Source organism: Orbicella faveolata, unplaced genomic scaffold, assembly GCF_042242905.1.
Source record: "Orbicella faveolata isolate gen_17 unplaced genomic scaffold, um_ofav_v1 contig_3, whole genome shotgun sequence".
NCBI classification, from domain to species: Eukaryota; Metazoa; Cnidaria; class Anthozoa; order Scleractinia; family Merulinidae; genus Orbicella; species Orbicella faveolata.
Window position 1 is genome coordinate 7,995,163 of NW_028301558.1, and position 12,338 is coordinate 8,007,500.

Here is a 12,338-nt window from a genome sequence, read left to right on the forward strand (position 1 = left end):
AATAAACTGTTTTGTTCCCTGGTTACATGTTATGTAGATAGAAACAGTTTACCTTTTTTCCCTAGGTGAAATATGTAAATTCAAAATTCCCTGTAGGCCATCCTGATGGTGATTTTCCAACATGTTTATTTTGCGTCTGCTCGGCGCACGCATTTTACAGAGAAAATTTGAATATTTTTGTTGGCTTCTTCGATCAGAGAACGCTTTGGTAAAATCGATGGAGGACAGTTTCAAAGAAACTTCGGCAGATTAAAGGAAATTGAGAAGTAAGAACGATAATCTGTTCTGCTGTCCAAGAAGAAGGTAGTGCAACTTATACAATGTCCTATCCATCATATATTGAGTCCACCATTATCATGTGGAATTCATGGATGGAGATGAAACCGGGAATATGACGACGCTACATAAAGTCACGTTTACTGGGAGTATTGTAAGCAAAAGCAAGCAGAATATTAATCAAAAGGTAAGGCAACAATTCTGTACAATGGACTTTGTTAGCTATTGTTTTCAAACTAAAATAAGTTGGTTGACAAGCAAGCTTTCAGGAGTTGGGAGGGAGGGGATTGAGGGGACGAGGGTCACCTTGTCGGGTACTCCTCGAGTTATACAAAGCAGCACAATGACACATTATTATTCGGTTGATTTAACCGCTCCGCTCTGTGCGTTTCGGGCGTGTCAAGTTTAGTCTGTATACTACATTTTCTTTACTTTGCCTCCTCTTCAAAATCCCGGGCGATTATATTTTTAGACAGATCCTGGGTTTACAAAGCTCATGGGGATGCATATGAAAAATAAGGAAATGTCCTTAATTCAGGCAGCCGACTTGATGTCCGCGCTGTATAAAATAACAAGAGAGTAATTTGGGGTAAAGCTTCAAAAATTTAGCACTGTTAGCAAATTTAGCAAATCAAAATGCTGAACAAAGTAAATCAAATCAAAATACTGAACAAAGTATAACAGTTAAGGTAATATTACTGAAGACAGTTGGCTAATTTGGGGTTAAAATAAATGCTCCTTTATGTTACAAGTTTCCTTATTTCGTACTATTTTAATAACACATTAGTTGCCCGACGTTTCGATGTTGCTAACATCACAATCATTGTAAAAATGACAGTTTTATCGCGGTGTGAATATAAATCAGTAGAACTAGTATAATAGACATTTGCATGTGATCTCACTTAAATAGTTTAGCGCGTTAGAATCGAAACTATTTAAGTGAGATCAAGTGCAAATGTCTACTATACTAGTTCCACTAATTTATATTCACACCGCGATGAAACTGTCCGGAAGAAAAGAATTAAGAAATAAACAATCAATGATCTCCCGATCAATCTTCCTGCCATTTATTTAACATCAGCAAACGAAGAAACAAATACACACCACGCCCAGTAATCAGAGGAACCCCGCGTAATACAATTAAACAATTTATCACTGTTCAATTATAAACGTTTATGCAGGAATGGATGGTTTGTCTCGAGATCTAAGCCTGGGGTTTAGGAACTTCTTCAACAAAGATCCGGGACACTGAGTTGTACCCAGTGTCGGCGTCATAACTTCCACTGTATCCGGCACAATTAGTGACCCAGAATCCCACGCGCACCTTGCCTTTGTGGATGTTGTTACAGTGCCCCTCAATATGGCGGACACGATGGGGATTCAGTTTACCACTGCCTTTCCACAAGTACACAATACCGTCAATTGGAAGGGGACCTGAACATTCAGCACCGTTAAAAGTGAAATACCAGCGTTTGCAGCAATTGTCACAGTTGTAGACTCGTAGAACGCCAGTCCAGTAAACATGGAGGGATGTGTCAGAGAAGTTCTTGGTGAACACACAGTCCTGTACAGAATGGAAAAAAAGAATAGATATGAAAGGAATCGATAACTCATCAAGTAACAACAATAATCGAAAAATCATTTATGGGTAGGGTAATAGAAAGTGAAATCACTTAACACGTGCACGACCTAAAGCGCCACGAAAATGCAAATGAAACACAGGAAGAATGTGGTTGTGTTCTTATTGCCAGTGTATTGCTATTTCGCTTAATTCCCACATAAATCCTTATTTTTTTTTCCAATAAGATTAGCTATCACAAAGAAATACTCACTCAGTGAGCTTTAGAAAGCTGTGTGCTATGATCTGTTATGAAAAAACAAAGGTTTTTTTTTTGCATTCTACAAAAATCAATCACCTTGATCAGACCGTTATCTTTGCCCTCATTCAAGTTTTTCCATGCGCACTCTTTCCAGTTCTTATAAGCCATCACACCAGGGGTTCCAGGGGTTCCACTTGTTCCACTCTCTCCGCGCTGCCCTTTTTGGCCGGGAGGGCCCTGGACTCCAGTTTCTCCTTTGGCGCCATTCTTTCCATTGATACCAGGAGTTCCTAGAAGTCCCCGGGGTCCAGTCTTCCCAGGGCTGCCTCGGTCACCTTTGACTCCTTCGCGGCCATCACGTCCATCACGACCTGGTGCCCCAGGAGACCCAGGCTTGCCATGCATACCAGGGATACCACCATAACAGAAAACAGGAGGCTGCTGGATTGGAATGAGAAAAACGTTATGAGTTATTCATGATCAACCATGTCTTCATATAAATTTTAACGGCTGCGGAAATTTAACGGTATCATGGATATGCCAATGCAAGAAGTCATACGAAATCTATTGATACATATTTCAGTTATTTTTTACTAGTCACAAAAATATGTTTCCACTCATGAGGACTTAAATTTTAGGCTTTTTCTAGCTTTTAAAATGTATGTTTCTTAATTTTTCTTTGTATCACAATCAGGCCCCTTAATTTGCCGTTGGTTTGGTCGCAATATTTTACAACTGTTAAAGCGAAGAAATGAAATACTGTAGTAATCAAGAAGAGCCCGGAATGTTTGGGCGGTTCAATTGGTTTAGTCAAAGCTATAAATAGGGCAACGTGGACGCATCTGTAATGTCCAAAGTCAAATCAATATTTGCAAAGAAATGTCGTTTTACTCTTACCAGAAATTAACATTTGGCAAGCAACACAATAACTTACCATTTTGTACGATGGTTGATTGGTTTTGTTGTTTGCTGTGGCACAGTACATCAGCAAAAACATCGCAGACAGCGACAACAAAAACATCACGGAGACTTTGCCCGAAATAAAGGCCATTTCTTAGTTCTTCACGATCTTGCTGCGGAAAAAAAAAAGTTTACAGACCGGATCAGTATCAGTAAGGGTTGACGGCGGCAGGCAAAATCTAAAATAGGGACATTATTTTCTCTTACAAATTTACAGTGGAACTTTCAAGCCCTAAGGACGTTCGCGCTAATTGTTTCTGCGCATTCTTACTGCGCATGCAAATTCACACGCCACGTCATGCAAGAGAGCGCACGGTAAGTAATAAAATGAACAATGATAGGGCAGATGGCCATTGCTATAGCTTTGCCTGGATTTAACGATCTGGGACGTTCCGTAACCCCTATTTTTCTATTGATAGATCATTTTCTCTAGTGATTTTCTTCGGTAAGCGCAAAAGTGAAGAAAATCTGTCGATTAGAAGTTTAACTTTTTTTTGCAAAATGCACCATCGAATTACGTTCTTTTTAACTCTATGTTTATCTGTGCGACGGTTTCAAATGCCTCTTGTAGGGTTAAGTTTTGTGAAAACGTTGGTAGCATTCTGAATTATTTACGCAACAGACCCACTTCTACAAAATATGACTAAGATCGTTTGTCTCCGTTGACTCGCCTTCGATATTTTAAACTATAAACCTCTGTAGACCATGCTGAATTACGTGCCCCAATTTTTCAAAATCCGGGTAGTTTTCCACATGCTTAATCTCTGAAACGAATTCGGTGGCCAACAATTTTTTATGCATTTCCGACACAAGTAACTCATTATCTGACCGCAGTAAAAGTTTAGAAAAAGCTATCGACTGGAAAATTTTCGCGCGAACGTCCTTAAGACACCTTTTTATAGCCTTTGAGACGTTTTCTCTCTTTTTACACATTTGAATTAAAACTTTTCTCAAGTCGTGCTTTAGTCTGTAGGAATTGAGAGACTTGTGACGTTCACAAACTCGCTGGAAGCTGTTTTTCAAGTCTTGTAGTAAAGTCCAATTTATGCCCTTCATATGGAGATAATGCGAAAATGGAATTCCATCCCTTATACTCGAGACAAGTAACCTCTCATTGGCAACAATGGGTAGAGGCAAATATTGAAAGGAAAGTTCTAGTTTTCAAAGGAAACACTACGCATCTTCTCCCATGCAGATGCTTTTTGTACTTGTGCGGCAGATATGATCAAACAACGCATGTGGATGTTTTTCCAATTTTTAGAGCAAACTCGCAATATTAGTATTGAAGCGGAGAAATCCTGGCCATGTGGAGAATGCGTAAAGCTATCGAAACTATAGAGAAGGGATTTTACGAGCGACTTATTTCTATTTGAATTTTAGAATAGCATCGAATAACTTTTCTGGATTTTAGAGTTCGCCTACGGTAATTTGCTAAAAGGCTTGAATTATTTAGGTGGCGTTAAAATATTGAGAAACCTAGTAGTCGCAGGTGCAGGAAAATCGAGAAAGACATCTTACCTCTAAGCTCGAAGAATTGCTCTTCTGTTCCAAGCACTTTCTGAACGGTTCACTGTAAAGGAATGATGAGTAAGTTACGAGTACAGTTGAGTTTTTAGCCTTTGTGTTGACTTTGGTTCGTGTTCGGACCAGTTTACTGTTGACCATGAGTCGAGCTGTTTCAATAGTACATTACATCGCTGGTAATGTTTATGACAGTTGTTTTGTGTTTATCTAGTTAGAAAAAATTCGAATTAAAATTCCTGTTACGTTGCATCAAACAAATATCACGTTTTTATCAGAGTTAAGATTGCGAACAGTTTTTGTAGACAAGACTTCAGAGCGTTTTGAAAACTTGAAACAGTGATAGCGATACATAACAATGTATGATGACTTTTTACCGTTAGCAATTCGACTTATATTGCCTTTGAAGACTTAACATAAAGTAACTATCAGTTTTGAATTTTTGGAGGATTTGAGTTCAGACCTCTGTTGTGATGCTTGTCAATACAGAGTATTTTGACCTGTTTGTCAAAAAAATAATAATAATAATCTTACGCAAAAAATCTCTACGCACTACTGTTCTCAACTCAATCTAGGATATTTACTTTGCGAAACTATTTGTGAAAGCATATCTTTTCGCGAATAACTTGGAATCGCTGTATTGTAAGGACTCCTGCTATTGACCAGGAGAACATTTTTATTTTGAGTTGTAGCTCCGAAATTAGCGCTTGTTCCTTAAATTAACGAATCGAAGCGGAATTTTTCGCAAATGAACACCATCATCAAAATTTCGATGAAATTTTTGTACTTAGTTAACCTCAAGTCCAAGAAAATGCTAAGGTGCGTGAGCCGGGTGCAAATCAAATCTAAAAGGGTCTTTTCTTGTTCTCTTGACTGAAGCGAGCATGTGCCCATTACAACAATGAATTTTTGAGCTCACATGAAAGTGTTTCATATGCTGTTGCATGTCATTAGTTTTCAACGCGTCTTTTCCATCTGGAACAAAGCAATAAAACTTTGTCATATCCCTACGCACAGTTAGGCCGTAACCTGGCCATTTACCATACATTGGCATTGTTATGATATACATCTTTGATAAGTTGAACGGCCTGGCAATGGCGGTCGAAACTTTGATACAGTTTATCGCTGGTGTTAGTTAATTCACGTGAGCAGTTTCTTACTTAATACCGCTTAAAACCAACTGATGTTAGCATTATATTTGGATTTAGGCTTCAAACAGTTTATAAAGGAGTGAAGATTAAAATCAATAGCTTGGGTTGAGTGTCGTCAGCTTTGTTTTCCGTTAGCGTTTGTCGGAGAGAGATTCTTCCACTGAAACAAAAGACCATTCTAGAAAGACGGTACCTAGCAAATTGAAAAGTTTCTTTTCAGTGTATGTAGAACTGAGTCATTTCAGTCTTTTTTTTTTTTTTTTTTTTTTTTCAGAATTCACCGTAATGATATAAACACGAGCTCTGCAGTAACTGAAGAGCGCATTTGACTAATCTCAGTGACAAAGTTGCTCCTAACATGCGACCATCTTTAACGATTAGAAGCTAAAACCTAATAGAAAGGGCAGAGTTTGTAGAGTTTGAATATTCTCTAACAAAAGAGGAGAAACGCTAAAGCTTGCCATTAACAATCATTTAGTATATCTATGCAAAATGTTGGAAAGGTTGGAGACTTTTTTCTACAAGTAGCTCACATTGGAAACTATAAGACAAATCCTGTACTTTTGTTTAACAGTCCAACTTGAATTATCATACATATGCTGAGAGCCTTTGGTGTAAGAAATTGGCCAAGTTTTACTTAGATGTTTAATGTTAAAACTCATTACATGTTAAAATTAAGTTTTACTTACATGTTCCCCAGGTTTGCAAAACAGCATTTCTGCTACAATGTCATGCTTCAGTACAAAATTCTAGCCATGTAAAGAGAAATGTCTCCAATTGAATTTCCAAGGTGTAGACGCCGACCTGTTTTAATAGACTCGCCTTTATAATGTTACTTTCAGTGCGTCGATCGTCGACAAGGAAAATCAAGTCATCGTAGTATACGTACATTTTTTTTATACTTTCATTGGCAAAGTGACCTTTCAGAACTAGATTGTCGACAAGGAAAGGCGAGTCATTGTAGTATACATACATTTTTTTTGTTTCATTAACAAAGTGGCTCTAAAGCGAATAATTGAGGACCAAAAAGCCAAATCTGGTTGCGGTTTACCCCAGTTCCCCCGTTTAAATTTCGAGCCCTGAGAAGTCTGTCCTGTTTTAGTTCCCATAGCTCTGGATTCCCAATTTATTTATTTACTTGAATCTGTAATTACTGCTTAAAGAGTAGCTCGCTAAAACTGATATAAAATTAATATTTGAAGCTGAAGTCGAATTCAATGAGACTACTTAATAAATGACACAGGTACATGTGAAAAATCACATTAGTAGGCAAATGTGTGAAGAAAAATATCGCAAAATAAAATCCTTCTTTTATACGACATTTATTACACTGAAAATATAAACTTGCGCTATTAGCAAAGCGCAATGGAAACACATCCTAAGCCCGGAAATTGTATTATCATTATCTTTTTCGATGCTATCCATCAGTTTACTAACACGAGCTTACATGGTGATTTTCTTCTTCTTTAACTGAGAGAGAGCTTCCCAATTCATTGTTTCTAAATTAACAAAGCCGTCAGTCTCCAGGCGCTTCAAGAGCAACTGCTTTCTTTTACTTTAAAGGATATGAATTAAGAACTATTGTTTTCGTCCGCTTGTCAACACAGACGATTTTGACTTGGTTGTCGAAAAAATTCGCCTTCAGGTCGTTCCAAAGTTTGCTCAACATTGTCACTGACAATAGCACCTCTGTCTTATATAAAGGACTTCGTGATTAAGTGTCCAAAAAGTTTGTAGTTTATCAAAGAAAATTTGACGTTCTAAGACAATCAAATATCTTAGTCAGTGACGAGGATTGTTCAGTCTCACGGGTTTGTTTGTTTCAAGGTTTTTCTATATTTGAATCATTAAACATGTCATCAAATACAATTGAACATGTTTTTTCCATAATTCCATTTTAACGCAGTTAACTGTTGCAATATTTAATTAATTTGTTTCTCCATTATTTGGAAAGACGATTCTTTGCACGAAACAAATCACTGGTCAGTAGGACTCTGGCAAATCTATTACTCCTGACCAGGCTTCATATTGTCTTGCAATTGTAATTTCCTACTTCGATCGTTTCAGTGCAAAGTTTTTCTTCAATTCAGCAGAACTGCCTCGTCAAAATAAACAGTCGAGTCAAGATACCGAGTTAGACGAATATTCAGCATCGGAAGGCTAACTCTTCTGTTTTCGTTTTAACGCCTGAATTAAGAGCTTTGCCAACTGTTTGGCTACCCTCGAGAGTCTGAATAGCTTTAGACTATAGAATATTTAATCTGATTGGATCTTTCCTTCCGGACGACATTTATCGGCTGGGAGACTTAAACTTGCTGGGTTCTCAAACTTGTCGGTTATTTTAAGCGTCGATACTCAGTTGTTACTGGTTTATCATTTTTCTCGTCGATTTCGAGAGGCACGAAACGTTTTGTTAATCAGTCATCTGCAAATTCTTTCCAAACACACAATGTTCCACTTCATAGTGCATGCAAATATTACTGAAATTCGCTGCGTAGTGAACTAGTTGACGTAATTAACGAAATGTTGGTAATTTGCCTGCTTATACTTTTAATTGCGTTAGTATTAATATTAAGGATTGGGTTTTTGACCAGGGGCAACAGTCAGATTCCACGAAAATAAGATGATCAGTGGTTTTTCACTTCGCAGATGTTTACAGTTTATCTGAATTCGTGTTTTTCGTTAGTTTTCGTTTTACTTTTTTGTATCTTCCTATTTGTAACTGATCTTCAATGGGCGATGCCATGACACGTTATGTACAAGTTCTTGTAGTGTCTTTATCCTTTAACAAAATTAAACAGTGATTAAAGTTTCTCTTACCTGCGCATCATTGCCCCTCAAGTGTCTATTGACGGTTGATGGTAGCATTTTGGAGAATGCTTCTGCTGTTTTCACATCACAGGGTAAAATCAGATCCTTTGGTTATTTTTAAGATCGTTTATCAATTTAGGCATCCTGATGAAGTCACCAGATTAGTATCCAGACTTTCTCTTTACATTAACCTGTGACGTCGCCAAAGCATCTACATGATGTCACCATGCACCCGTACCCAGGACCCTGCTTGTGCTATTCACTCGGCGTCAACCAAATACCTAAACGACTAGGCCGCGTATGACATTAGCCCCAGAAATGAGGTGCTTGTAACTGGATAAACTGTAATATCAAACTGTATCGTTGCAAAGGTGTTGAAGCGGCTTCTAACATGTGACTCGGTGACTGAATAATCTGTTCTTAATCCCCTTTCTTTATCTGGAACACTCTATTCATTATTCCAATTGTTTCCCGAATTCCTTTTTTTCTTCCCTGACTATCTTGTTTGAGGAAATGTTAATCTTAACATACTCTACATATTTCAGTAAAAGGAGACAAATATTTTAACGCAAACAGAATGTTGAGACAGCACACTTTTCTGATTGCACATCATCCTGCCTTTCAGTTGAATGATACCCAGTCCCACATGTACAACGAGTTCATTGTTTGATACTGAACAGTGATCAGCCTTGGGGCGAAAACACCGTGTCAAAATTGTCAAAAATTGTCAAAATGCCCTATGTTCCATTTACTTGGAAAAATGAAATGTTTTAACGATCTGACATGGGAAAAATAAGAACTTTCATAGTCAAGATGTTGACCCTAGAATCAACTGGTTATGGAGTTAAACTAAAGACTGTTTGCTGTTACAAGTTAATGGGTTGGACTGTCTTGGGTTCTGCAGTTATTCATTTGGCCTTAAGGATAATTTCAATTTTTACTTTGTTTCTCTCTTAGCTCGCCTCTTTTTCTTTTCAGTTTTAATTGATAATTTCAGACTTGTGACCTTTGCAGCCCAGCAATGGCCTTTGGTGGTTCGCCCGAAAGAATTATTTCTACCCTATTTCACAATATTCTAGCTCAGTTCACATTTCTGGTGGAGCTCGTGTTTTTGCTTGGTGGTGTTTTTTCATAACATTAGTTATGTTTCAAACTTTTGTAAAATTAGTGGTCACGTGAACTTCCCTGGAATACGGCTTATTGCACACTCAATAATATTTCGCAGAGGCCATCAGCTAGCTTGGCATTTTTTTGTGTTTTTGTAGGTGAGATAGTCAATCCGCAAAACTAGAATAAAGAAACGGACAAGCAAGGATATCTTTCTCAATCTTCCTGCTATTTGTTTAACATCAACAAACGTAAAAAAATACAAAGCACACAGAGAAATCAGAAGAACCCCGCGTTATATAATTAAGCCATTTATCGCCGTCCCATTATAAGCGTTTATGCAGGAATGGATGTTTTGTCTCGAGGTCTAAGCCTGGGGTTTAGGAACTTCTTCAACAAAGATCCGGGACACTGAATTCCAGCCTGTGTAGGCGTCATAACTTCCACAGTATCCGGCACAATTAGTGACCCAGAATCCCACGCGCACCTTGCCTTTGTGGATGTTGTTACAGTGTCCCTCGATATGGCGAACACGATGAGGATTTTTACCACTTGCTTTACCCATGTAAACAATACTATCAATTGGATGGGGCCATGAACATTCAGCACCATTGAAAGAAAAACACCAGCGTTTGCAGTAGTTGTCGCAACTGGCGATTCTTAGAGCACCAGTCCAGTGCCAAGGAAGTGCCAGAGAAGTTCTTGTTGAACATACAGTCCTGTACAGAATGGAAAATGAAGAGAAGTGAAAGGGACTGATGAATAACTATGTAACAAGTGAAAGCATTCACTTAAAGGTAATCAGAAAATTATGCATGCACTGTCTATGGTAGAAAGCAATTTAAAATGGCTGAAATCGCTTAATATGACCTAAACCACCACGGGACCAGAAATGAAACACAAAGGAAGAAATGGGTGGTGTTCTTATTGCCAGAGTATTGCTAATTTCTAGTTGCTAAATACTTACTTTCTTTATATTCCCAGACAAATTCTTAAGTTTTGCAATATGATAAGTTATCACAAAACATTCGCTCAATCTGTGAGCTTGAGATAGCTATGTGTTATGATCTGGTACAGAAAAACAAAGCTTTGCTTGCATCCTACAAAAATAAGTCACCTTGATCAAACCGATGTCAGTTTCGTCATTCAAGTCTTTCCATGCGCACTCTTTCCAGTTTTTATAATGCGCTAGAATAGATGTCCCATGGATTCCACTTGTCCCAGTCTCCCCCGGCTCTCCTTTTTGACCACTCGGGCCCTGGACACCAGTTTCTCCCTGTGTTCCTTGCAGCCCTAGGGGTCCTGCTGGTCCAGTCATTCCCGGGGGTCCCTGATTTCCATTGGAAATAATATTTAAACGGAGGAAGAAAAAATTGGAATTAAGAAAATGCAGCTCGGCGCAAAGTTCTGCTGAATTACGCGGAAAGGACAGCTTGAGAAAAGCTCTGATCTCTTCCAGCACCATTAACATCGATGAGTAATCCTCCAGCGCCTTTCACACTGTTAACATCGATAAGCTTTATAAGTAATCAATAATTTTCTCCGCAAAAATTCGCTACATGTTACCAACTATTTAATCTAATGTTTTACTAGAAAAAAATCTATCACACCTAAAAAACAACTTAGTAGACAAAGATCATTGCGGACACAGGCGAAAATTTTCTGTGCGGACCCCTGAGGAAACATTACAGAGAAGCCAAGCAGGGTATAAATTTACATTTTTTGTTATGGATTTAATCAATACGAAGACAGTTTTCATCAATTTCTTCTTGTGGGTGAAAAGGCAAGGTGCAATGTCATATATAATTTTTATTTGCAGTGTGTTGCATTCTACAGTAAGAATGCACTTGGGAATCCAGAAAAACAAATTAACAGCATAATTGTTGCTTCTCATATTTCTGGAAGAAAAACGTTCTTCCCACTCTCAGCCAAAAAATTTAAGATTTGAGTTTTTAATTGTGTAATCCTCCATTAATACAATTGTATAATTATCAAACACCATGTCCCTTTCTTTGACTGTTTTAAAAAATCATAAAAATGAAGATACCAGAGTGCCCAGTTTATCTTGGTCTCTGTTTTAAGCAGGTTCTTAAAAAACACATCAGGGACACCTGATTTTTAGATACAAAGACATATGTATAGTTAAGGAAAAAACTCTTGTCCTATAAAATAGTCTTGAATGTACTGACCAAACATGTGTAATGTTATTGTCAAGGGAAGACTGGTGTGAAACAGCAGGAGGAAGGTGACAAGTGGAAACTGGTATTCAATGGGTAGGCGATATGAAGATAAAAATGGTGAGCTTTGTGTTTGACTGTTGCGTGTAGGTTGACTGTTTACGTAGGTAGAGTACGTACGTAGAGTATTTTCTTCTCCTGCCTACTTACCCCATTTCAGCTGAAAACGTAAACGGTGTACAATTTTGACTTTTAAAACTACAGACAGGACTGTCAAGCTAATTCTACTTAAGGATCTGTAACAAGAGTGACATAAAATGAAAAGAAAACAAAGGAATGGACACATTAGAGCCAAGGAGAATAATACCTGTAGCAACAAACCAAAAAATTTGCACCAAGATTTTGGAAATTTTTTTTGAATACGTATTTTAATGCAAATGCTACTGTTTGCATTGTTTTGTTGTTGTATTATTCAATTTACTTAAGCCCATTTTAATAACGTTATAGTTATATTG

General features: G+C 37.8%; 1 protein-coding gene and 1 pseudogene across 1 annotated transcript; both read right to left on the bottom strand.

Moving 5' to 3' along the window:
- Positions 1 to 1,326: 1,326 nt before the first annotated feature.
- Positions 1,327 to 4,631, bottom strand: LOC110062496 (uncharacterized). Its single transcript, XM_020769424.2, has 4 exons — positions 4,575 to 4,631; positions 3,031 to 3,169; positions 2,193 to 2,537; positions 1,327 to 1,840 (listed from the first exon to the last, which is right to left on the bottom strand). The coding sequence occupies exons 2-4, from the start codon at positions 3,145 to 3,147 to the stop codon at positions 1,481 to 1,483; spliced, it is 822 nt and encodes a 273-aa protein (XP_020625083.2). The 5' UTR covers positions 3,148 to 3,169; positions 4,575 to 4,631; the 3' UTR covers positions 1,327 to 1,480.
- Positions 4,632 to 9,961: 5,330 nt separating this feature from the next.
- Positions 9,962 to 10,979, bottom strand: LOC149106238 (collagen triple helix repeat-containing protein 1-like; annotated as a pseudogene).
- Between the last annotated feature and the right edge of the window lie 1,359 nt (positions 10,980 to 12,338).

Excerpts from the sequence above, each read along its gene's own strand:
- LOC110062496 (XM_020769424.2), bottom strand. The coding sequence starts at position 3,147 with ATGGCCTTTATTTCGGGCAAAGTCTCCGTGATGTTTTTGTTGTCGCTG. Across the intron at positions 2,538-3,030 it reads ATCAACCATCGTACAAAATG|CAGCCTCCTGTTTTCTGTTA; the intron begins GTAAGTTATTGT and ends ATTCCAATCCAG. Across the intron at positions 1,841-2,192 it reads AAGATAACGGTCTGATCAAG|GACTGTGTGTTCACCAAGAA; the intron begins GTGATTGATTTT and ends CATTCTGTACAG.